Raw genomic sequence first — 25,404 nt, 5'->3', positions numbered from 1 at the left:
GGCCATAAAATCTATAGGTGTATTGTTTACTCTGCAAATCAAAATTAAAGTCTTGATTTTTTTTGGCACATTCTTGATTTTTTTAGAATATATTCACGCGATTAAATATACTATTAGTTCCTATCCAATAAAAGACATGAAAAAACAAAAAAATATGTTGATACAACTTAAATATGATATTACTCTGATATAACGGAAGCTATGATAAATACAAAGATTCTTATATGGTCATGAACCAAAGAATTAATGTCTTTTTGAATTCGTTGAAATTTACAGATCTACCAAAAACAAAATTGGAAATATTTTTCTCAATGCTTAACAAAAACTATTTGTAAGAATATCAATAAAAACTTAATACAACTATGAATTCTATTTATGTTAAAACCAAAAATAAATTCAAAACTATTAAGAATACTTAAGATAATTATAACTAATTAATATAAATATCAAATATATAACAATCTAAATAATTAAGATATTTAAAATATCTATTTGCATCAATCTCTCTAAAATGAATAGTCTGAATAGTCGGAAAAAAGAGGTGAGAGTAAAGATGCCCTCGCCCAATTATTGGACAAAGACCTCTAAATTGATTAGAGGAAAACACAATATTTAGCTAACTTGCTCTGAATAAGTTGATATAATAATCCTAAATTTTAATAAATAATACGCAATAATGATATTTTGAAATAATAATGTAAAATAACTGTGTATAGAGTCATACTTAAAATCTGGTAGAGGAAGATATATTGCTTTTATTTTGTTCATAGAGGAAGATATATTGCTTAAATCACAGTTTAGCAAGACTAATTATTATAGTTATAGCAGCAACATTGGGGTAGTTTTCCACCGTTTGTAGCATCACACTGTCCTCCACTATATTTATGACTTGTGCAATAGTTGTAACACTCCCTATTTCCGTAAAGTGCCTTACATGGCACAGTACAAACTTGCTTGATCTCCTTGATTTCTGCAAATACGGTATACAGTTAATGTAAACATTTAATAAAGTTATTAATGAATATATTTTATATACGTAAAAGTATTATGACCGATTATACATCAAATGACAAGAAAATGTTTTGCTACTATTCTTCAAATGATAAAGGAATGATTGAAAATAATAATATACCCGGTCTGGCCAAAATATTGTAAGTACAAAACGAAATCAACAATATTAACACAAAGGACATAGTCATAGACGGTTTCGTGATGCCCATATTGTCTTTACAGTTGATTTCTAGTTGAGATAGTAGTATTGCTAATATATTCTTGCTTTTCACAAACAACCCTATTTATATGATTTTTTTGGGTGGGTATGTTTCAGTCAAGTCAAGTCATGCATTTTATTCTACCGTTAATAAATATTTACTTCTATATATATACAACTAAAAACATTCAATAAATTTATATTTTTTAAATAAATTTAAAATAAAATCCTCTATATTTACTTATTTTTCTAAACTATTAATTTTATACAAATACATCTCTAAAAAAGCTAAATCTGTTTTACAAAAATGCATGAACAAAAATCTCACAATAATATTCTTGACATTGGAGTTTTTGATCAACTAAGTTAGCTCTATAATGTTTTAATCAATATTGTGTACTATAATTTTATATCAAAGTTAATTAAAATAAAGTTTCAGTATAAGTTTTCGAGTTCTAGTGATAAGTAATAATATTTTTATATTTTTATTATTAATTATTTTTACTTTAATTGTATATAATTAATACTTTTAATTTCATTTGAATTTTTATTAAAAAAACTAAAATCTAACACAAAATCAAAAATTACAAATATAAATCTAAAACAGTTAAAAATAAAAAATTAAAACATTTTAGGCCGTCACCATCTGTAATTGAGCCCGTTGGGCTTAAGTCATCAAATAAAGCTGGTCGACAAAAAAAATATATATCAAAAAGGCAAAAAAACCAAACAAACCTAGAGCTTGCGGAAAGAAGTGAGAACGAAAGAGAAAGAGAAAGAGATTTTAGGGCAGTGCGCTCGCGAGCGGTGAGTGTGTCTGTAAACAGAGAGAGGAAATCTGCAGCTGCGGGAGAAGATGAGCAATTGGAAGACTCTTCTCCTTCGAATCGGCGAGAAGGGCCCCGAGTACGGCACCTCCTCCGACTTCAAAGACCATATCGTCAGTCTCTCTCTCTCTCTCTGGATTCTTAAACCCTAATTCTTCTCTCTCTCAAGTCTCTTTGGTTTGTTGTTTCTATGCAGGAGACTTGTTTTGGTGTTATCCGTAGAGAAATCGAGCGTTCCGGGGACCAAGTTTCCCCTGTAAGTTTCACATATTCATGTGTTGTCTCTTCGACGTGTTGAGAGATTCAGTTCAATGTATTGTAGTTTCGACATTTTCATTAGCATTTATGCTTACATGTATTTGTGATTTTCATCTTAAAACAGTATCTACTGCAATGTGCTGAACAATTGCCTCATAAGATTCCCTTGTATGGGACTCTGGTAAGTCTTTTATAAACTAGACCCTTCTTTTTTTTTTTTTAATTGATGCACATTAAAGAAGAATTAGCTCAGAAGCAATAGCCTTGGAATAGCTCTGAAAATCACTTCGTTTACCAAAAAATATCGAATATAGTACCTTTAGGCGGATCATTTAGATATCATAGTTACGTTTCCTACTTCTAAGTAATGAAAAAATGTTACATCACTGTTTTCTCTGTTAGTATGCACTATGACATTTTTTGGATCAATACTAAACTGAGGTATCCTGTACCCTGTTGCATATTACTTCAGTTTACTTTGGTGCATATACTTTGAAATCTGATTGATGTCTTTCCACATGTTTAAGATTGGTTTGTTGAACCTGGAGAACGAAGACTTTGTCCGGAAGATAGTAGAAAGTGTCCAAGCTAATTTCCAGGTGAATAATCTGTATATCAATGGCCAGAAGAAAAAATAATTCTGTTTCAATAGCTAAACTGTTATCTAAGTTCTCCATTTTTGTTTATAATGTAACTGTTTTTACTGGGTTGAACATGCCAGGTCGCTTTGGATTCTGGAAACTGCAACAGCATCCGTATATTGCTACGCTTTATGACTTCCCTGGTATGGATACTAATCTTGTTACGCAGTTGCTTCATTAATTTGTTATGTAAGTTCATATTTTCTTAGACACCCAAACCGTCTGAAAATTAAAAGCAAACATGAATATATATACAGTAGTTGTTCAAACTTTGAGATGTATTTATATGTTTAATAACATGTTCTATTTGGGTTCTTCAGTTGTGCAGTAAGGTTATTCAACCCGCCTCTTTGATTGTCGTGTTCGAAACGCTGTTGTCATCCGCCGCCACCACTGTGGATGAAGAGAAAGGAAACCCATCATGGCAGGCACAAGCTGACTTTTACGTTATATGCATCTTGTCAAGCCTCCCGTGGGGAGGAGCAGAACTCGCTGAGGTATTGCTATTGAATTAAAGACATTCCAGAAGATATATTGTTAGTTGGGTATTAGAAAACATATGATATTAGTGTTGAAGGCCATTAGCATACAGGTTCACGAGCTTCCAGTAACATAATGATATGGTCCTGTTCTATTCAACCAAATTTATTTGTCTTATTCTTAGGTTTATCATGCCTGACCTAGTGGGCATTACTGGAAACTAATCTGCTTCTATACGAACTGCTTGTCATCGCTGATGAGTTTCCCTCTATCTTGCAGCAAGTTCCTGATGAGATTGAAAGAGTGATAGTCGGGATACAAGCGTATTTGAGCATCCGAAAGCATTCTTCATCCTCTGGTTTAAACTTTTTTCTCAAAGGAGAATCTGAAAATAGTCATTCTGAAAAGGTTTGATTTTAGTGTTTTTTTTTAAAGTTGTTGTATTACTTGTTGTTAGGTATCCCTTTCATTTTGCGGTAATTGTCTTGGCAGATGCATGAATAAGATGCGTTTGTTTAAATCTATGTGACGCTCCGTTCTCTGTCTTTCTATTTGTTCGAGATCGTAATTTGTTGAAATTTGTATCATGGTGTCGTAACTTTTGGCTTCTCTTTGTTGTTTTGTTGTCTCTTTAGGATTTCGTGGAGGATCTATGGGATCGAACACAGTCTCTAGCTTCCAATGGATGGAAACTTGACAGTGGTATGCATGTTTTTTTAATGTTTTTGTATCACTAAGACTGCAATTCACTACAAGCCTCTTTTTTTTTATGCCCCTGTTTACCTTCTTCTATCATACTAGACATGTTTGTTGTATATCTCTATTGATGAAAATTTAACACTTTTTCTATGTGCTAGTTCCTAGGCCTCATCTCTCGTTCGAAGCTCAGCTTGTTGCTGGAAAATTTCATGAGCTACGCCCCATTAAATGTATGGAACCACCAAGTCCACCTTCTGATCTTTCGAGGGAAAGTATTGGCAAGCAAAAGCATGACGCTTTGATGAGATATCCTCAGAGGATCCGCAGGCTGAATATATTTCCAGCTACTAAGACTGAGGTGATGTGATATCTATGCTCATCTGGAAATTTATTACACATACAATTTCAGTTATCAACATCTATTATCTCTAATCTGTCATATATGTAGATTGATATATGAGTTCGCATTCTCTTATAATTCTGGAAATATTTACTCTCAGGATGTACAACCTATTGATCGCTTTGTCGTTGAGGAGTATTTACTGGATGTGCTCCTCTATTTAAATGGATGGTATGTATTTTTTCATAATTGGAGTACTCTTGGTTTTCTGTGTCCCTGTTATATTTTCCTTGCATTCCAGACTGTCGTCCATGCATACTTGTTTTGGTGTAGATCTGGGTTAGGCGTAGATATATAGTGAAGTGCTAGTTAAATATCGACATTCTAATGTTCAAGAGTCAAGACCGACTCTACGAACAATATAGTCACTTAAGACTATTTAAATTGTGTTAAATTGGCTTGGCGACTGGTTTGCTTCGGAGGGGGTAGTGTTTAGTCTTGAGTTGCCTAGCATTTAGTTGCTGTATCTTATTCTACATCTTAGCATGTGCTGAGTTTCTTTTATTTTGTGGTCACCTTTAATTTTGTTTTACTAATTAATTTGTGCAACGCTAGTCGGAAGGAGTGCGCTTCCTACATGGCTAATCTTCCTGTGCCTTTTCGGTATGAGTATCTTATGGCAGAGACACTATTTTCTCAGGTGAAGTTCTGTTCTTGTTTAAATTTGAAATTTCTCTCTCTATTAAGTATTCACAATGCATATGAAAGAATAATGATAGTCTTTTCCGGGCAGATTATACCAGTTTTTCCCTGGAAAGTTTGTCTTAGAGCTGTGTCTTTTAGATTTAACAATTAGATCTAATTTTCTTTCCAGATACTGCTACTACCACAGCCACCGTTCAAGACTCTTTATTATACACTCGTGATTATGGATCTTTGTAAGGTACAAGCAAGCAACAAAGGGTTACTATGATCTATTGAGATTTTTAAATGGTTGGTGTCATTTATTTCTTCTACCTGATACCAAATATTCGATCATTTCAGGCTCTTCCGGGTGCCTTTCCTGCTGTTGTTGCTGGCGCTGTTCGTGCACTCTTTGAGAAAATGTCCGACCTTGACATGGAATCCAGGACACGCCTTATCCTCTGGTTTTCTCACCACTTGTAAGTCTACATTTTCATTTTTTTTACCTTATCCGTTGAAAAGTTGCTTTGTGGGTGTTCCACTTCCATATATGAATTATCTGGCTATAAGCTTTTCTTTAGCCAAGTTGATGATTGTTATTCAAACATAAAATGTGGATTTTCAATAGACATGAACTTGGTGCTGTTTTACTTTATGCTTTCTATTGTGAAGCTTCAGGGTGTTTCTCGGATTAATTGAGAATTTAGTTATTCATTATATGAAGTTGATGATTGTTACAGAAACATAAATAATGGATTTTGGTGTGCTTATTACTTTCTCACCTGATAGATCCATATACATATTATTATTTTCCACTCTGATGAGGATAATTTCCATGCTTAACAGATCCAACTTCCAATTCATCTGGCCGTGGGAAGAGTGGGCTTATGTGTTGGACCTTCCCAAATGGGCCCCTAAGCGTGTATTTGTTCAGGAGGTTCTCCAAAGAGAAGTACGCTTGTCTTACTGGGATAAGATTAAGCAGGTAACATATCACTTGTTATGATTTTAATATTCTGATATATTAGAAAAATTTAGGCGATCAAGAGCTGCCAAACTTTAGTATCACATAATCTCTCTGAGATTCTTATTGATCTATGTTTCATCTTCAGTTCAACATGGCTTTTTAGTTTTTTGGCCACTAGAGAACTTATTTTTGTTTTCTGTGTGTCAAATAGAGCATCGAGAATGCGAGTGCCCTAGAAGACTTGCTTCCAGCAAAGGCTGCTCCGGCTTATAGGTATTCCGTGGAAGAGGGTAAAGAGAAAACAGAAGAGCATCAGTTGTCAGCTGAATTGAACAGGAAGGTCAAGGAAAAACAGTCTGCACGTGACATGATATCGTGGATTGAAGAAACGATATATCCAGTTCATGGTTTTGAAGTTACTCTTACAGTAGTTGCACAGACCTTACTCGAGATCGGATCAAAAAGTTTCACTCACATGGTCACTGTCCTAGAGCGGTATGGCCAAGTATTTGGGAAACTTTGTCCTGATAATGATAAACAGGTGATGCTATTGTCGCAAGTGAGTGCGTACTGGAAAAACAATGCACAAATGACGGCCGTGGCAATGGATAGGATGATGGGGTATAGACTGGTATCGAATCAGGCGATTGTGAGATGGGTTTTCTCTCCGGAGAATGTTGATCAGTTTCATGTGTCTGATCAGCCATGGGAGGTCAGTTGGATTCTAACTCAATTCGTTTGTGGTTAGCTTAATAAACTCTTTTGACTTTTGTTTCTATCTCTGCAGATACTTGGGAATGCACTTAACAAGACTTATAATCGTATCTCTGATTTGAGGAAAGACATATCAAACATTACGAAGAATGTTTTGGTTGCTGAGAAAGCTTCAGCAAACGCACGAGCAGAGCTGGAGGCTGCAGAGAGCAAACTTTCCCTGGTGGAGGGTGAGCCAGTCCTTGGTGAAAATCCAGGGAAGATGAAGCGTTTGAGATCAACGGTGGAGAAGACAGGGGAGGCAGAGGTGTCTATTCGGGAATCTCTAGAGGCAAAAGAGGCTCTTCTTAACAGAGCGCTCTCTGAAACTGAGGTATTCAAATAAGTTTGTTTACTCTGTAGTGTTACTGTTTCTTCTTATTGACTTTCCTTGTGCATATATAGGCTCTACTGCTCCTGCTGTTCCAGAGTTTCTCGGCAGTCCTGAAGGAACGGCTTCCAGAAGCAACGAAAGCGAGATCGTTGGAGGATCTAAAACCTGAAGATGAAAACTCGTCTGCTATGGAGGTGGACACAGAAAATGGAAACCCAAAGAAAAAATCTGAGATGGGTGAGAGAGAACAGTGGTGCTTAACGACACTTGGATATCTTACGGCATTTACAAGACAATATGCGAACGAGGTAAAAGTTAGTTGAGCTAAGAGCGTAATATTTAAGGAAATGACTTGACTGAGTCTTACTTGTGTTTCTATGTCCTCCTAACCTGTAGATATGGCCTCACATGGAGAAGTTGAAGAGGGAGGTGTTCTCTGGAGAGGATGTTCATCCTCTCTACCTCCAAGCCATATTCTCTGCACTCCAAATCCCTTTACAATAATCTGTCGCTTTTTCATCAGAAACCTATGTATTTTGTTCTATTCTTATGAGAGTTTTTACAATTCAAGTTTCATTAGTAAGTTGATGAAATTCCTAGTATGGGAAAAAACCAAGAAGAGAGTTAGCTCGTTTCCTAGTGTAATGTTGTCGTTTGTTTTCTCAAAACCAGCTTATTAATTAAACTTTGGTTTTAGGCTGATATGGAGGCCCTGTTCTTGTCAAAAAAAAAAACCAAAGAAAGGTTGGGAAGGTACTATTCCCAATTTTATAGAATAGCCATTTCCCTTCACTAGTTCTATAACTCAAATCTTCTTTTATCCCCTCCCCCTCCCCCTCCCCCTCCGATTAAATAAATTGCTACCACTCACTCACTCGCAACTTGAGAGCTTCTGTTTAGAGAGATGAGAGCGACCACCGCCTCCACCTCTATCGGTCATCTCCGTCATCTCCGAAGCAGCTTCTCTTGTAATGTCCCATCTCTTCTTTTCTCCTCCATCTCATTCCCTCTCAATTCTCCTCGTCTACGCTTCCGCCCTCGCACACTCTCCCTAAACCGTCCTCACGCCACAAGCTTCAGCTCATCCCCAGGTTTTACAATTTTTTTTATTATTTTTTTTTTGCATTAAACGAGTAATCAATCTCTCTCTCTGTCTGTTAGGTGGTTCGAACTACGACGTAATCGTGGTTGGAGCGGGACACGCGGGATGCGAAGCCGCCTTAGCCTCTGCTCGATTGGGAGCTTCTACTCTCCTCCTCACCTTAAACCTCGATCGTATTGCTTGGCAGGTTCGTTTGTGTAATCTTCTACATTACTTGTTACAACTGTAATTCCGATATAATTAAATCTTTATTTTCGGTGAAGCCTTGCAATCCAGCAGTGGGCGGACCCGCTAAATCACAGTTAGTTCATGAAGTCGATGCACTTGGTGGTGATATTGGCAAAGTTGCTGATCTGTACGTTCTTTCCCGCCTCGCCCCGATGATGATTCTTTTCTTCAAACGAAATTGAGATTAGATTGAGTGTTTTTTTTTTCCATATTTTAGCCTACCATCTCCAAAGCTTATCTGTGTTTATGTATCCTCTTCTATTGTTATATCTAGTTTTGAGTGTAAAGATTACCTTTGTGAACTTATATAGGTAGGTGTAGTTAGTAAGTTAACACTGTTACTGATCTTAGTTTCTTCTTTAATGGTTGGTGCAGATGCTATTTACAGAAGCGCATCCTAAATGTCTCAAGGGGACCTGCTGTTAGATCCTTACGTGCTCAGACCGACAAAAGAGAATATGCCTTGGAGATGAAAAAGATTGTCGAAAGGTCCGCTTAATTTTTATTATACCCCTTTTGCGTACATATCTTTCTTATCTTGCATATAAATATCAATCAGATGTAAAATACTTAACTTACTACTTACTTACTAGCTATTTTGAAATACAATCTTGAAACTAGAGGGTGTATATGTTTTGTAATAGCTGCAAATTTTTTTTTTCTTTTGGAATGGCAGCACTGAGAATCTCTCTATTAGAGAGGCAATGGTGACAGATATCCTTGTTGGGAAGAATGACAACGTGGAAGGGGTTGCCACGTTTTTCGGGATGAACTTTTATGCACCTTCTGTCATTCTCACCACTGGAACCTTTATGAGTGGGAAGATTTGGGTTGGTAGAAAGTCTATGCCAGCTGGAAGAGCTGGCGAGTCAGCTTCACAAGGCTTGACAGAGAACTTGCAGCTACTTGGATTTGAAACAGATCGCTTAAAGACCGGTACGCCTGCTCGTGTGGATCGCCGGACCATTGATTTTTCACACTTGGAGGCTCAACATGGAGACGAAGAGGTTTTCACTCTATACACTTACATAAATAGTATATTCAGGATCATTGTTGTATTGTTACATGGGCTAAAGCGATTCAGTCAATGAGTAGCAACTTAGGCAGCAGCTAGCTTAAGTTTTGTACACTTTCTCATCAGTGGAACAATATTTCTTATTTTTCTCTGGTATTTAACCAAGGTGTGATTCATGAACCTTTTGTATTTGAAGATGCTGAACGTTAATGTTCCTTTTCCCAGGTCAGCTGGTTTAGTTTCGACCCAGATTTTCATATTGAGAGAGAGCAAATGTGCTGCTACTTGACTCGCACGACAGAGTTTACACACCAATTGATCAGGGACAATTTGCATGAGACCCCAACGTATGGTGGATGGGTTGAAGCAAAGGGTCCTAGGTACTGCCCTTCCATTGAAGACAAGGTATGTTCTTTTCTGTGCATATGCTTTACCTCCTATTGTTTGTAGTATCTCTTTCGTGGATCGAGGGGAAGTTACATCAGACATGTTCATCTACCTTTCGTGTTATTGTACTGATTGTTCTAGATATAACATGTCAATGTTTATGAGTGGAATCACATTGTGAGAAGGACTACTGAAACTCGAATTTGCTAGACAATGTGACTCCAACATGCACACATATGCTGATAAGTCGTTAATATTGGTACATAATAGATAAAGCCTAACGGAAGCATGTGTAGTAGTAGGGGATGGAAGAGATCAATGGGGCTGTTGAGTTTTTTTTGATAGAATCAAGAATATCTCCAAAAGGATTAGGAATGAAAATGGGTTGAGGTTAGGCTCTGTAGGAGTAACAAAAGAGTAATCGTTTTAAAATCTTGCACTCACTGTTTTCTACAGTCGGTACACAAAAAAATGTTGAACCATCTTTCTCATATACTACTTTTGATTAAGTAAATTTATACTCTTTATATCTTATTTGGTTTCAGATTGTTAGGTTTAAAGACAAAGAGTCGCATCAAATATTCCTGGAACCAGAGGGCCGAGATGTTCCAGAGATCTATGTGCAGGTTGGTACATGCCTTAGTTATGATTTCTCTAGCTGTTAATCATCTCTGGTAGGGGAAAACTGTGAAACCTAAGGATGAGAAAAAGGAAACTAGCTTGTGTCTCTATGTTAATATCTAAAACATATGCTTTGTTTAGGAATTTTCTTTATTGATAGTTAGAGCAAGCCTGAAGTTCGTTACTACTCAGAAGTTGTCTTTATTAATAAGTTAAGTTTTCAAGACTAGAGCAGATATCTCAGCTTGTTTGCTAAGCACTCGGTGGCTAATCTATGCATTGATACTTTTCAGTCTTCAAGGCTAAAATATCTTTTTGTGAGTGATTTATTAGAATGCAATGTACTCTGAGATCACTATCATTCTTATCGAGTTGTAATTTTTCCATAGGGATTTTCAACTGGTCTGCCGGAGAATCTCCAGCTGCCACTTCTAAGAAGCTTGCCAGGACTCGAAAATTGCGCCATGCTAAGGCCTGCCTATGCTGTTGAGTATGATTATTTGCCAGCTCATCAGTGTTCAAGGTCCCTGATGACGAAGAAAATTGAAGGTCTTTTCTTCTCTGGTCAGATCAACGGCACAACTGGTTACGAAGAAGCTGCCGCACAGGTGACTGATCTGTAGCAGACTTTAATTTCCTTAATGATGGGTCTTGACTCTTGATAATAGTTTTACTCAGATGACATGCAAAGAAAATATTGTCATTACAATGAAAACTGCTGTTATGTATCATTGAACCAATGTCTGTTATTTATTGAAATATAGGGTATCGTATCTGGAATCAATGCTGCCAGACATTCTGATGGTAAGAAGCACATTGTTCTTGAGAGGGAAAGCAGTTATATAGGTACTTTGATTGACGATTTAGTCACAAAGGACCTCAGAGAGCCATACCGCATGCTAACAAGGCAAGTTACATTTAACTTTCTTGTTCATTATCCTAGTTCTCCTCCATTCATAAATTCGAAATGAATAGTTCACACTAATTTCTGAATTATGAGTAGGGTAGAGATAACCGATGTGACAATACTTGCTGTATATAGTTTCATTTAAACTAATAAAAGACCTTTGAAGCTTTGTTGAGCTGCCCTATGGCCACTGACTTGGTTAATTTCTTGTTCTGTTCACATGAACTAGCTCTTGATTAGTACTTATGTTTGTTTGAATAAAATAGTTTTTTTTCTCATTGACAGTCGTTCAGAACATCGACTTCTTCTTCGATTTGATAACGCGGATAGTCGACTGACGCCTCTGGGGCGTGAACTTGGACTGATAGATGATAGACGTTGGAAGTTATACCAAGAGAAGCAAGCAAGGATTTTAGAAGAGAAGACGAGACTGAAAACTGTCAAGATCTCAGGTTTTCTTTCTCCCCTAACTCAAGATTCTTTTTTTTTTAATAAGAACAAACATACGTTGCTGCATCCATTCAACATGAGATAGTTCTATGGAAAAAGTATTTTACGCACGCACAAGAAATTTGTTAAACTCCCTGATGTTTATTTTTTATTTTTGACTGATCACTGTTTTAACACATGGAGCTCACTCTCTCTCAAAGCCAACGTATTAAGATCTGGCGTTTTTAAAGATTATGATGATGATGTATTTGCTTACAGGTGGAGGGGGTGAATTGGCTGCTGAAGTTACTGAGGTGTCTTCTCAGCCAGTCAAAGAATCAGCGACACTAGAGAGTCTACTGAAGAAACCCCATGTCCACTACAACATACTTGAAAAGCATGGTTTTGGAAATGAGACATTGTCTAGAATGGAGAAAGAGTGTGTAGAGATCGATATAAAATATGAAGGCTTCATTCTGCGCCAGCAAAACCAACTGCAGCAGGTATGCTTTGTCCATTAAATGCTCCAAAATGCTCCTTTCACCTGCTTGGATATATGGACATGAATTGAGGAAATAGTATCCTTTAATAGATGGCCCAGCAAGAACATAGAAGACTTCCAGAGGATTTGGATTACTTTTCGATGACAACTCTATCCCATGAAGGGCGTGAGAAACTATCAAAGGTGTGCGTGTGTTTAAGGCCATTTGAGTAGACGAATAATGCTTTTGTTTTATAGCTTATCGAGTCTGATGTTTATAATATCAGGTGAGACCGCAGACGATCGGGCAAGCAAGCAGAGTGGGCGGAGTCAGTCCTGCTGACATAACAGCTCTGCTTATAACACTTGAATCGAACCGAAGAAGAAGTCAAGATTTGAAGAGAGGAAAAATATTGGAGCATGCTCTGGCGGGATCCAATCCACAGTTGGTAGAAGATACGGCAAAGCATATGGTTAAAGAGTGATCCATAACTTACTTATCATTCAGGTCAGCCCAGCACCTAATCGCTAAGATTGCAAAACCTTTAAGGTCATTTGATCTATCTATCGCGTCTAGAATGGCAAAAAAAAATTGCATGTTCTTCGCACTAGTGAACTAGTGATAAAATATCTCGACAGTAACATATAGTATAAATAGAAACTTAAAAGAGACTAATACTTTTTTGTGGGAAATCTCCTCGTTATGAGAATGAAAAATCACAGGAAAAGTTGTCTTTTCTTTTTGTTCAATTTGCCTTTCCATTTATTTAACTTGATTTATATAAATTCTAAGAACACGAGAGAAAATTGGTTCTAGTTTTCTAGATTTTCATCGATCTAAATTCCTAAAAATACCAGAGATCTAGAAATCTGAAATTAGTCAGAAACAACAATAAAAATAACTGAAACAGCGTAAAATCAAAGGAAGAGAGATCTAAAATATCACAAGATGATTAATGTAAGAAAATAGTAGTCAACGGAAGGTGATGCAGTTGATTCGGTGTTCCAAAAATAACCAAAACGAAAACAAGAATTTAATTAAAAAAAAACTTTTTTTTGTTAATTAATATTTTTAGTGTTTCAATTTTCTTTTGCATTTTCACGTTCATGCATTGCTCGCCTTCGTCGTCCTTGGAAGGGACGACGACAAGGACGACAACGGATCCGTCTACCACTTAAATAACAAATTTTATAGAAATAGTTTTGTCAAAAAGAAAAACAATGTCTTTTCTTGCACCTTGTCAAATTTTGGAGCTGAATATTATTTCCGCTCAAGAATTGGCACCAGTGGCACGGTGTATGAAAACATACGCAACAGCTTGGATTGACCCTGAGTGTAAACTAACGACTCGGGTAGACAATACGGGCGGAACAAGCCCTACATGGAACGACAAGTTTGTGTTCCGTCTAGACGAGGAAGCCCTCTACGATGGAACATCAATAGTTGTTATAGAAATCTACGCGTTGCATTGGTTCAAAGATATTCACGTTGGAACGGTACAAGCTTTGATCAGCGATCTCGTGGACCCTTCTTCCGCGATGAGATTTGTTACCCTCGAGGTTCTTCGTGCCTCAGGACGCCCTCACGGCCTCCTAAACATCGCCGTAGGGCTCGTCGATAACTCCGGCCAAAGCATGCCTCTTCTGTTTGAAGAAGATTTGATGTTTCACAAGAAAAAAATAATATCTTCTAAACCAGTCGGTCTTCGACGGTCCAAAAGTGATACAAGCTCGATGGTGGAATCACCAAGGAAGAAGGTGACGACACAACAAACCCGTGTGAGTTCTACTACAAACTCAGGTTTCGAGAAAGATGACTTCTCATCTGATTCTCAAATGGTTGTGTATAAACCACCACAGAGAAAAACTCCAAATAATAACATGTTGAGGCAAACGAAGCATAACGTGTATGGGACACCAATGAGACCAAAGAACACGAATGCGTATACTCCCAAAAGGAAGAATATTGAACATGGAACACCAATGAGGTCGAGACCGGTTGTGATTACAGAGTCTGATTTGGGTCCTTCAGCCTCGGTGGTTGCCGCTCAAATTGCAAAGGAGAAGGCTCTGGCAGGGAGAGATGCGGAGAGTACTGTGATAAGTGTTGGCGAACGAAGCGTTGAGGGTCTTCGTTCTAAGCTAGAAAGGTGGCAAGCGAATTTACCAGTCGTTTTAGACGTTGGTTCAAGTTATCAACCAAGTTCTGACTACAAAACAAGTTCTAACTTCAACCCTAAATCGAGTTACAAGCCCAACGAAGCCGTCCTGCGAAATCAACAGATGATTGTAGCTCCTCCTCAAAAGCAAAAGCAAAAGCAAGGTGGGACGAAAAAGAAAGGAGGTGATAGCGGATTGTTTTCATGTTTTGGTAACATTTGTGGCATCGAGTGTTCTATTGTTTGTGGTGGTTCCAGTGCACAAAAACCATCCAAGAAGAATAAAAAATAAGAAATGAAAAATTCCAATCCACATTCTTTCCTTTTTTGAGCGGAAATCAAACCATGTTCATCTGAATAATGATTCGCTCCCTGTGTCTAAATCTCAAGCTTATCGATTTTGCAACTTAATAATCAATTGTATAATAGGATGACATGGAAGAAGGTACATTCTCTTATTGAATTTAGTTAAGTTGGATTAATTCTTCTAACCATTGACCATATACTGTATATCTGTTTATGCAGGAATTTCAAAGTTACCAAATTTTATGATACACTTCTTAACAAAATAATAACTAGGATACGTGTGCGGGTTTATGTTTCTTTTCCTTTGTTTCTTTTTTTTTTCAAAAAAAATAAAAGGTAAATATTGACTTGAAAGCCCTTTCTCAGAAAAAAAAGACTTGTGCTGAAAGTGTTTTATTAAGCTATTAGGGGTTAATTCAACCTAGCAAAAAGTTTGCTTATATAAAATATTGTATTTAATACTTGTTCTTACTTTTAAAAGTTTGATAATATATTATATGTGGATCATTATTTTGTGGTTCTTCTTCTTTATTTTTATTATTTTTTATTATAGTTGTTCGATGTTTAAATATTCATATTCAGTCTTACTTAACTAATTCTTTAATATGATTGTTGAGATGCTTTTAAATTTTAATTTCATATGTACTTTTTATTTTGATAGAGTAGACATCTTAACTTTTTTGAATCATCTAATTTCATTTATGTGATTATATTGTTATTTTTAAGTTGTTTATATTGCATCAGTCGTTCGAATTGTGAAAATATGATTTTTTTTTAATTTCTATATCGTGGCTTTTTGGAATTCATCTCGTAACTTTTTCACATTTAAATACAGAATAATAGATCTCGTGTGTATACCATGAAAATAATATTATTCATTTATTTATTTTTATTTTATGTCTTATTTTTTATTTCTTATATATCATATCTTATTAATTTTTAGTTTTCCTAAAATAATATTATTCATTTCTTATATATCATATCTTATTAATTTTTAGTTTTCCTAAATTTCTTTTAGAAATATTTTTTTTATAATGGAACACTTTTTGTTGTAATTTTCATCAACTTATTTAGTGATAAAAAAATCAGTCTTTTTATTTTCGCTGATTTTGTTTTGTTTTAAAACGTAAAAGTGATATCGTAACGGATTCTATTGCTTCTAATTCATATGAATTTTCCACATACATTTCTAAAATTTATGTAAATTTTTGTTACATTATCTATTTATTATATTATGTTTTCATTAAATTTAATTTTTAATTTTTATATTGTTTTTGTTTTTCTATATATATTTGATTTTTTTATTATTTCACTAATTTTTGGCTGTGGTTTTAAATCAATTTTCATATACTTTTAAGTTTTAATTTAATGACAAAAGAAAAATTTCCATTAGATTCATTTTTTTGTTGGCAAGGGTTTGTGAAACCCGAAAAAACAATATCGTAAATATATTTTTCCAAATTTTTGGTGAATAATTAAGACATAGTGGTAGCTTAATAGTATTTCATGTCAAATAAATAGTCAAAGTAATATGGCATAACATATTTTGATTTTATTCAAAACGTATATGTCGATTATTTCAATAAAATTCGAGAAGAAGTTTTAAGGTGATTATGAAATTGTGATGACTTATTATTGTGTACAAAATATTATGTTGCATTGTAGTTTCCTCTAATGTTTAAGCAGGTTCGTATGATGTTTTAGGACATAATAAACTGATAGAAAATATTAAAAATTACAGTGGTATTTTTGTGATATATTCCATTTAAATTCAAAGTTAGTTTCAAATGTGTGCTTTATGTTTTAATGGTATTGATATGAATAAAAATAAATCTGACATAAGTTTTTTGGAATAATTGCACATAAAATAGATAGTATTTTAGTGAAATAAAAAAAGCAGAGAAAAGAGAACAAATAGTTTTGTTATACATGGAAAGAGGGGTGGAGAGAAAGATGGAGAAACAGGGATATGAATTAGATCCGGGAAGGAATGAGAGGGATCTGGTGCTGAAGATAAGTAGAAGCAGCTGCAACTCCACTTCCCAATACAATTGGGTAGCCAACATCCTTGAGTATCATCTCCACTCCAGCCAAACACCCAAGAAGTTGCAACTACGTATAAATTTGTACTGCGATTAGAGTGAGTTTGATTTAAAAAAAAATGGATTAGACAATATAAGACATACGTACCTCATTAAGATTTCCAAGGTGCCCAATTCTGAAAACCTTGCCAGCCACTTTGTTGAGACCAAGACCAAGACTAAGGTTGTACCTCTTCCACGCCCTTTTCACAATCTCAGTACTGTCTATATTCGGCGGCACCACGACCGCTGTCACTGTGTTACTGATCCACTCCTCCTTTTGTGTACAGTTTTTCAGCCCCCACGCTTCCACCGCGAGCCTACATATATATACAAGTCCATATTAACAAAGAAACTCTAGTTGATATTTCCAGAATTGTAGCTATTGGTGTATTATAAACTTAATTTACCTTGTGGCCTTTCCCAAACGGGCGTGACGGGCGATGACATTTTCAAGTCCTTCTTCAAAGATAAGATCAAGAGCAGCTCTAAGACCGTAGAGGAGTTGAATGGAAGGTGTGTATGGCCAATATGTCCCGAGCTTGTAAAACTTGAGGTAGTCATTCCAATCAAAGAAGACTTTGAGGGATTTTGAAGTTTTGGTAGCTTCCAAAGCTTTTGGACTGGCGCACACAATACCAAGGCCTGTTGGAAGGGATAAAGCTTTCTGAGATCCGGTCAAGGCCACATCCACTCCCCACTCATCCATTCGGAAATCAAGCGCACATATGGACGAGACACCGTCCACAAGCAGCAAAGCCGGGTGCTTGTAGTGATCTGTGTGAAGACGAGTATATATGTGTGTGTTAAGTCGAAATTAATCTCTTTCTTTGAGAAATCAGTTTCTTACAAGTAGTTTTCACATTAATTCTAATAATAGTTCATTACAAAATATACTTGATAAAAGAAAAATATTATATCGATTTCTTTCATTTTATTTTCTTTACTTTGATATTTTTATCAGTTAGATATTTTATTTTACTTTTCTTTTTTCTAATATCAGTTTCCAAATTACATATATAGAAAAATATATTTATGAATTTTAAAGGTAGATATATATCTGAATATATAACAATTTTTCATCAAAAGGAAATTTCAGAAAATAATTTTGATATTTTTATAAATAAATAATTTTCCCTTTAAAACATAATTTCAAACCGATATAATAGATATGTCTTTTGATAATTTTTGTCACTTAATTTTTTTTAATTTTAATATATTTTAATTTACTCTGGTTTTCAAATCGTATATATATATATAAAAATTAATCTCATAAAAAGGAAAATCCAAAATATGCTTGATATTTAATAGATATTAAAATATAATCAACAAATAATATATAGTAGATATTAAAGAGCACTAAGAATATGTTTTCTTACAATATATATTATTAGATTATTAGAAAGATAAAAGGCCTTTAATTAATATAAAACTAAAACTATATTACACATAGTTACCATAAATCCTATTTTTTATTTCTTTGTTTTGCATAACCAATTCAATGCAATGTACAAAATTAAGATGTATTTTTCTAAACAGAGCCAGAAAAATTATGGTTCAATTTGGATAAATAGAGGTAATTCAATATATATTCACGATTAACTGGAACAATCCAAATTCTTTTAAGGTTTAACTTGAATATGAACTTTATTATATCCTAAATTTTTGTACATATAAATTATGGAAGGACCAGGATATATAATAAATAAAGATAAAGTATTAACCAATATTGTAATTGAGTTTTTCGTAAAAATATATAAATGGATGAGCTTTCAAAAAATTATTGTTATGTTCGTTTATGTATTTATATATCAGTCACACTTTAAGTTATTTATATTTTCTAAATTAAGTTTCACAACAATACATATCAAATATAGTTTCACTCAAATATTTTAAAAATCTAAGACAATAAATCAAAATTAATATAACTAACAAAATTAATCAAAACTCTAACCCACTTAAAACTAGAAAATAAGGTTTGAACAAGAGAAATAGATGCAACCCAATTTTTTAAATGATAATTGAACCATCAAATATTTTATAAACAAAATCACATTCCTAATTACAATAAACTATAAACGATTTAAAATTTAAATATAACGAGAAAAAAATTATTAGAATTTATTTATTTAAAAAATATTTATAACCATGCACTGGAAAATCACCTAGAGACAAAATTAATAACAGAGAAAATCATGAAGACAAAGAGTTGTGAGGAAATATTTACCGAGGAGGGTTCGGACGGCAGAGATGTCATTAGTGACTCCAGTCGCGGTCTCGTTGTGGACAATACAAATGGCTTTGATGGAATGATTTTGGTCCTGTGAGAGCTTTGAGGCCAAGACTTGGAGATTAGCACCTTGTCCCCAATCACTCTCCACCACATCAACGTTGAAGTTTAGCCTCTTCTGCTGGTCAATCCACAGCAAGCTAAACTGCCCAATCAGAAACGAGACGATCCTGTCTCCAGGAGATAGCGTGTTGGTCAAGGCACTCTCCCAAGCACCAGTACCAGTAGTTGGAAACATAAACGGTGTTCCAGATGTTGTCTTGAATATCTTCTTCACGTCCTCCAACAAAGTTTTTGTAAGTGCCGGGATGGCTGGTGACCGGTAATCCTCGTTGTTTCTGTTCATCGCCCGGATCACCTGCTCCGGTATGTTCACTGGTCCTGGCACGAAAAGATGGTGTCTCCCGGGTGCATTCATATAGTCCATTTTTGCCCTGTTCTTGTTTCTCCTCCTGCTCCACACTATAAGAAGTTTACAAACATTCTAAACTATAGACAAGGATAGAACTAAAACATGCGAGTATATGACCATGATGTAACTGTAATATGTATGTACTATTGCTACCATTAGCTCAGGTTGGCAATAACATATTTTCGCATGAAGAAAAGGGTAAATAATAAAATAAACATACGCCCAAAAGTGCGTTAGCGATAAACAGGTGCAAACCAACAAATATGAGTGATCGGCTGAAACAGTTACGAGATCACATATACAGAACAGTGTAACAAGCGGAGAAAACAAAGTAAAGAATCAAAAAGAAGAGACAAGTTATAACCTCTGAGTAAGGCGGAAGCTCCTGAGGGCCTTTACTTCCCAGAAACCTCTTTAATATATCTTCGTTTTTATTTTATTTTATTTTATTTTTAATTTCAACCATGTTTTGTTTATCCCAATCACAAGGATTCGCTTATTGGAATCTCCAGACGCGTGGCGGATAAGAGCAAGGAGAAAAATCTTTTCGGTTACGTATGGCTCATAAGTATTTGTGATATATTACCATATTTTCCCTTCTTCTTTCAATATCTTATATTTCTTTCTTTATTAATGTATTTTTGTAATAATAGTGAGATGGAGGGTGGGGTAAGAACCTAAGTTTGAAAAGGTTGAGGGATAAAATAAAAGGTTAATAAGAACTAGGGAGGGAGGTTGTAATAGAATAAAAATATTGAAGTTTTGAGGTGCAAAAGAGATGAGTCGAGATAAGGAGATAAATGGGTGAGAGCCACACAACTTCTTTTGCAACCAAGGCCACACGAGTGAACGCCGAATCCTTGGGGACTTCCTCACAATCACTCGCTCTCTCTTTTAAATTTCAGGATTATTGCACTAGATGACACAAAATATAAGTTTAAAGAAATTATAAAATACAAATACAAATACAAAATCCCTCAACTACAGGATTTTTTTCGTTTGGCAAATGGATTTGGATGTTTTGAATTTGTTTACATCAGCAACTGCATTTTTAATAACTTAGTATAACTTTTTTCACTACTAGACTCTGGAAAAATATAATATGTTTGTATCAAGATATAATTTAAATCAAATTGGAAAAATGTATAAAGACTAGAACATCAAATTATTTTCTCTTGTTAATTTTTCGGCCAAGAAGTTCGTTATATTCAATTGAGGATCTCTAAGAATATAGATATATTTAGTTTTTTTGTTCAATTTTTCAGTTTTTGATCTTTTGGATATTGACTATAGGAACCAATCACTTTTTTCTAGCTTGATGTTGATTTTAAAGAAACTCTTTGTAAGAATTGGTTCTCTGGAGTTGAACTCATCCATATTACAATTCATATTGTTAACCTGCAATATAAAATGATTGAATTTATGTGTATCAAAGGGCATTAGTGTTGTTGAATTATCATTTCTAATTTTCTGTTTTGTTGGGAAGTGTATGTGCATGAGAAACGAGTGAGACGTTGCATGAAGTAATCAATAGAGCTTTCTCTTCCATTATCACATCAAAAACTTTTAACGATAAATCAAATTGAGTTTGGATATAGGTTGAAAGATGTACAAAATTTTAAAAGACTTCCCTTTTGTGAGAAAGTGGAGACATAAAGGTAGTGAGAAAAGCCATCAAAAATATAACACAATATTGCTTCTCACAAAATTTTTATATTAATTGGCGAACTCCGGGGGAGTGGATTAAACTCAGAGTTGACTAAGTTTGAATTAAGAACAAAACTCAAAAATGTTACCATGAATTAGTTTTAATTTTTTGAGTTAATATTTAAACTATAATGTGTTATTAGTGAGTTATAATTTTGAGTTATTCCTTTAGAAAAGTTGATATCTCAACTCTTAACTCGACATCAAATAAAATTCGATGTATTAGAAGTTGAGTTAAAATTCAATGTATTACTCATTAGTCAAATGTGTTTATAAACAGTTATTTCCATTTTAATTACTTAGACAAAAAATGCTAATTCTATTTAGTAACAAAAAATTTTACAAACATAAAATTTTATATATAAATATATAGGTTTTTCGTTAAAATATCACAAAGTATATTTTCTTAACTTTAATTTAATTATTTAATATAATATATATTTTTAATTTATTTATTAAATATATAATAAATATTATTATTACTATTGCACTCATACCTTTTAAAATTATACATACTTTAACTTGTACATCAAAATTTACCAATCAATAATTTTTAAATATAATAACTCATATTTTTACAACGAACTCACTATATAAATTTATAGTTTTTACCATATACTTTTTATTGCAAATTACATCTTATTGTAACGTTTGTTTTACTTCAATTCTAATTCAACATGTCACCAATCAAAACCTATAGATAGACATATAAAGAGGAGGTTTTAAGTATTTCTAAGTTACAAATCATTACAACATGAGTAAGTTTATTACAAAAAAAAGGAATGAGAGAAAATTATAGATTTCAAAGTTTCACTATTTGTATGATTGTGTTTTTAATGCTTTAAAAGGAGACTGCCAATAAATCAGAAGATAAATTGTCGCTTTTTTGCTGTTGTAGAACTGGTTTTGAATCATAAATCATCATTTCACCTTTCTTTAACGATGATTTGAATAATAGTGATACAATAATTTTATAGGTTCCGACTTTCAGTAGCCTATCTCTTTTGATCATTGTTGATCGACTTTCCCACATAGAGTAGAGGTTCTATTGTCATGTCCAAGCATATCGAAGGTGAGACTGTGTGTAAAGAACATATCTCTTCAAGCGATATACTATATGATCATCTTATCCAAGATAAATGGATGTGAATTTTTGTGTTAGTTACTCACAATTACTATGACGTAATTTGTGCTGCCATTAAAGACGAAGAATAGAGAATAAGAACCGGATGTTTGTGATCTAGTGGTAAAGGGTTAACGGTTGTAAGTTGTGCTTTCAAGATTCGAGTTCCGGTCACTGTCGATTAAAATGAGACAAAAATCAGTCTTCTTATATTCTTCAGCAGATTCTCCGGCTTAATTCTGATGGATGGCCATTAGGTGATATTTTGATGACATTTGAATACTAGAATCATAAAAAAAAATAGAATAAGAATGAAGAGAGGGAGAAAAAGAGAATTTGTCAAAGAAATTTCACTGCAGGATAAGAAAAAAATCTGTTCAGAAGTTCTGAAGTCATGATGCTTTCAAGCTTTAAAAAAAAATTCTTGATTATAGTCGATTACAGAATATATAAACAGAGTAGAACTTGTTAATGAATTTTAACAAAATAATGACTAAGCCTAATGAAAATATTATATATGCGTTAGGAACGTCTCAAACTTTATAAATATGATACTCAAGATTAAAATTACTTTGTTAATTTAAATAAATTTTTTGATGATTAAAATAAAAATTATTGTAAAAGTGTGGCATGTTTTGGGGGGTAAAATAAATATATAACCAAAAAAGAAAACTTAAATTAAGTAAACTTCTTATGAAGATTTTTCATGTTTAGTTTTCTATGCTGATGTTGTTTAAGGTTTTTATCCAAGAGGGTGCTTAATTCACTCTTGTGTTACAAAAAAGTCAATATATCCATATCATTCTATGCCATATTCCTTCTGTTCTTAAATATTTCTTTTAATCATTTTAATTTTGTCATAAGAATATCATTTTACATTTTCAACGCATATTTGTCAACAACATTCAAATTTTAACTTTATTAATCTAATATATTAGTTGGAGGAGATTTTTTGTTAATGTATTAATGATGAGTAAAACTGATTTTTATTAGTTTTTTTCATTTGTAAAAAAGAGTCAAAATAATACTTTATGAAACATTGAAAGCTGACCAAAATAGGATCACCGCCTCCGTAATCCCCACAAACCAGCTTTTTCCTCCTTTTTGAATGAGACCTCTCTCCTCTTCATATGCAGCAACATCTTGATACACTTTCTTTGTCCTTTATTTCTCTGGCTTAGACGGTGGAAGAGCACGATCGTCTAACTCTTAGACTACTTAAGAGTAATTCAATTATCACGATTTTAAAGAAGAAAATAGATAAGTTCTAGATTACTTAAGGAAGACAAGTGCATAAAACCAAGACTCAAGATTTAAAATAAACCTATGCACTAAAGAATTAAAACAAAGATTTTTTTAGAAAAACTTAGATTATATAGTACACCCAAATATTTGTGCATCCATTCAGAGTGAACTAAAAAGAATCATAAAGAAGTTTGATCATTATGTACTTTATGCCTTATTTATTATATCTCATATATTTTATTAAAATATGTTATTGTTTAATTATAGTTAATTAAATAAATAACTATGCACATAAAATTTCAAAAACATTGATTTATGAATAAACTTTTTTATTCTAAAATAGAGATATTCATAATTTTATTTGAAAATTAGAGTAAAAATATAGAGAATCATTTTAAAATTGAAATATAAAAGTTAAAATATTGTATGCATAAAATTTGTGTTATAAAAGTAGAGTTTAAAATGAAAATAATGTAGGAATGGAGATACTTTTATAGAATTTAGAAATTTATCAATCTTATGTGATACTAAAAATTGATTTATGAAAATATTTCCAATTTAGAATAGTGTGAAAGACCCCCACAGCTCGGAATTAGGAGCCACGTGAGTCACTAACAAACCTGTCCAAAATAAAACCAAATTTATATTCAAGATTTCATATTCCATATCTTAGATATTTTTAAACAATTATATCCAGAGACACTTTTAGCAGGTTTAAATGTAACTAGATTTTGATCCGCGCTTTTGAAACGCGGAATATTTTACGATGAAAATTTTTACTAATAATTTAACAAATATTTTGGTTATTTTTAAAGAGTGTGTATTTAAAATATTTTTGCATTTAAATCAGTATTTTTAAATTCAACCCGATTGTGATTATACCGGTTAATCCGGAGATCTGACAATTCAATTTATGTTTTTAAAATATTCATATTAAAATATCACTAAAACCCGAGACTAACCGATTGTAATAGTTTCATAATTTGTAATCTTATAATCGAAATTTTAAAGTTTACTATTTTGCAATTTATGAAATTACGACGTTTCTACAAAATTTTAAAGAGAAAATGATAGATATAAAATAACTAAAATTAATTATTATATTATTTGGAAACATTGATAGTAGTATAAAAATATATTGTTTGGAAACATTGATAGTAGTATAAAGAAATAAGTATATTGTTTGGAAATATGGATAGTAGTATAAAGAAAGGAACATTAGTGACTTAATATATGTTTAACTATAAAGTATAAATGTGTATTTAATTTAAAACTTACAAAATAAATGTTAGGTCCAACATAATATTTCTGTTTTAATAAGATAGATTCTAAGCCAAAATTTTGTATTCAACTCCAAAATCAAGGAGAAAATAATTTGATTTCAACCTAATATCTTAGATAACAAAGACAAAGAGACCCAATACGAAAGTTGTTTGAAAACAATTGATCTGCTTTAGGGATATTGAATTACAAATTTATCATTTTTATATTTGCCCAAAACTAAGGTGGTTTTAGATTTTTTTTTCTTTTTTGGAAAAATCATTCATTCTCACCCCAATCAAAACTAAACAAAAAATTTCACCATTTTTAGTGAAAAGTAAAAAAAAAAAACAAATTTTGGAATTGCATCCCACAACACTCTTTTCTATTCTTTTTTCTGTTTGAAATTTTTTTATTTTCTTTTGATAATATTACTTAAATCATTAAATTTACAAAGC

General features: G+C 33.4%; 4 protein-coding genes across 7 annotated transcripts; 3 read left to right on the top strand and 1 right to left on the bottom strand.

Annotated features, from left to right (window-relative positions):
• Positions 1-1,931: 1,931 nt before the first annotated feature.
• Positions 1,932-7,895, top strand: LOC108862057 (nuclear cap-binding protein subunit 1). The gene is made up of 18 exons (XM_018636081.2): positions 1,932-2,150; positions 2,234-2,293; positions 2,420-2,476; positions 2,823-2,894; positions 3,017-3,079; positions 3,257-3,433; positions 3,696-3,824; positions 4,052-4,118; positions 4,274-4,473; positions 4,616-4,686; positions 5,071-5,155; positions 5,330-5,398; positions 5,500-5,618; positions 5,986-6,124; positions 6,318-6,818; positions 6,894-7,193; positions 7,265-7,501; positions 7,590-7,895. Exons 1-18 carry the CDS (start codon positions 2,067-2,069, stop codon positions 7,695-7,697), a joined length of 2,538 nt encoding a protein of 845 aa, XP_018491583.2. The 5' UTR covers positions 1,932-2,066; the 3' UTR covers positions 7,698-7,895.
• Positions 7,896-8,018: 123 nt separating this feature from the next.
• Positions 8,019-13,113, top strand: LOC108856307 (uncharacterized). Its single transcript, XM_056986733.1, has 13 exons — positions 8,019-8,284; positions 8,355-8,482; positions 8,559-8,650; positions 8,899-9,012; positions 9,200-9,530; positions 9,764-9,943; positions 10,471-10,551; positions 10,936-11,154; positions 11,311-11,453; positions 11,739-11,905; positions 12,162-12,385; positions 12,475-12,567; positions 12,651-13,113. Exons 1-13 carry the CDS (start codon positions 8,098-8,100, stop codon positions 12,846-12,848), a joined length of 2,157 nt encoding a protein of 718 aa, XP_056842713.1. The 5' UTR covers positions 8,019-8,097; the 3' UTR covers positions 12,849-13,113.
• A 128-nt stretch (positions 13,114-13,241) lies between these two features.
• On the top strand, positions 13,242-15,013 carry LOC108860248 (uncharacterized). The gene has a single exon (XM_018634148.2). The coding sequence runs from the start codon at positions 13,585-13,587 to the stop codon at positions 14,812-14,814; it is 1,230 nt and encodes a 409-aa protein (XP_018489650.2). The 5' UTR covers positions 13,242-13,584; the 3' UTR covers positions 14,815-15,013.
• Positions 15,014-16,646: 1,633 nt separating this feature from the next.
• LOC108863586 (serine--glyoxylate aminotransferase) lies at positions 16,647-20,121 on the bottom strand. 4 transcript variants are annotated; one of them, XM_057011103.1, is made up of 5 exons: positions 19,976-20,121; positions 19,137-19,651; positions 17,320-17,686; positions 17,019-17,229; positions 16,647-16,940 (listed from the first exon to the last, which is right to left on the bottom strand). In XM_057011103.1, the coding sequence occupies exons 2-5, from the start codon at positions 19,624-19,626 to the stop codon at positions 16,803-16,805; spliced, it is 1,206 nt and encodes a 401-aa protein (XP_056867083.1). In that variant the 5' UTR covers positions 19,627-19,651; positions 19,976-20,121; the 3' UTR covers positions 16,647-16,802. The 4 variants fall into 4 exon arrangements, with proteins under 4 accessions (XP_056867083.1, XP_056867084.1, XP_056867085.1 ...); XM_057011104.1 differs by having other exon boundaries at positions 19,137-19,661; positions 19,976-20,107; XM_057011105.1 differs by lacking the exon at positions 19,976-20,121 and adding an exon at positions 19,832-19,881 and having other exon boundaries at positions 19,137-19,661.
• Between the last annotated feature and the right edge of the window lie 5,283 nt (positions 20,122-25,404).

This window comes from Raphanus sativus, chromosome 5 (assembly GCF_000801105.2).
Source record: "Raphanus sativus cultivar WK10039 chromosome 5, ASM80110v3, whole genome shotgun sequence".
NCBI classification, from domain to species: Eukaryota; Viridiplantae; Streptophyta; class Magnoliopsida; order Brassicales; family Brassicaceae; genus Raphanus; species Raphanus sativus.
Note: the sequence above shows the minus strand (reverse complement) of the source record. Positions and strands in the feature narration are given on the sequence as shown.

Coding starts and splice junctions, on each gene's coding strand:
- LOC108862057 (XM_018636081.2), top strand. CDS start 2,067: ATGAGCAATTGGAAGACTCTTCTCCTTCGAATCGGCGAGAAGGGCCCC. Junction 2,294..2,419: donor CCGGGGACCAAGTTTCCCCT/GTAAGTTTCACA, acceptor ATCTTAAAACAG/TATCTACTGCAATGTGCTGA. Junction 5,156..5,329: donor CAGAGACACTATTTTCTCAG/GTGAAGTTCTGT, acceptor TTTTCTTTCCAG/ATACTGCTACTACCACAGCC.
- LOC108856307 (XM_056986733.1), top strand. CDS start 8,098: ATGAGAGCGACCACCGCCTCCACCTCTATCGGTCATCTCCGTCATCTC. Junction 8,285..8,354: donor AAGCTTCAGCTCATCCCCAG/GTTTTACAATTT, acceptor TCTGTCTGTTAG/GTGGTTCGAACTACGACGTA. Junction 12,386..12,474: donor AGCAAAACCAACTGCAGCAG/GTATGCTTTGTC, acceptor ATCCTTTAATAG/ATGGCCCAGCAAGAACATAG.
- LOC108860248 (XM_018634148.2), top strand. CDS start 13,585: ATGTCTTTTCTTGCACCTTGTCAAATTTTGGAGCTGAATATTATTTCC.
- LOC108863586 (XM_057011103.1), bottom strand. CDS start 19,626: ATGGACTATATGAATGCACCCGGGAGACACCATCTTTTCGTGCCAGGA. Junction 17,687..19,136: donor TGCCGTCCGAACCCTCCTCG/GTAAATATTTCC, acceptor GTCTTCACACAG/ATCACTACAAGCACCCGGCT. Junction 16,941..17,018: donor ACCTTGGAAATCTTAATGAG/GTACGTATGTCT, acceptor ATTTATACGTAG/TTGCAACTTCTTGGGTGTTT.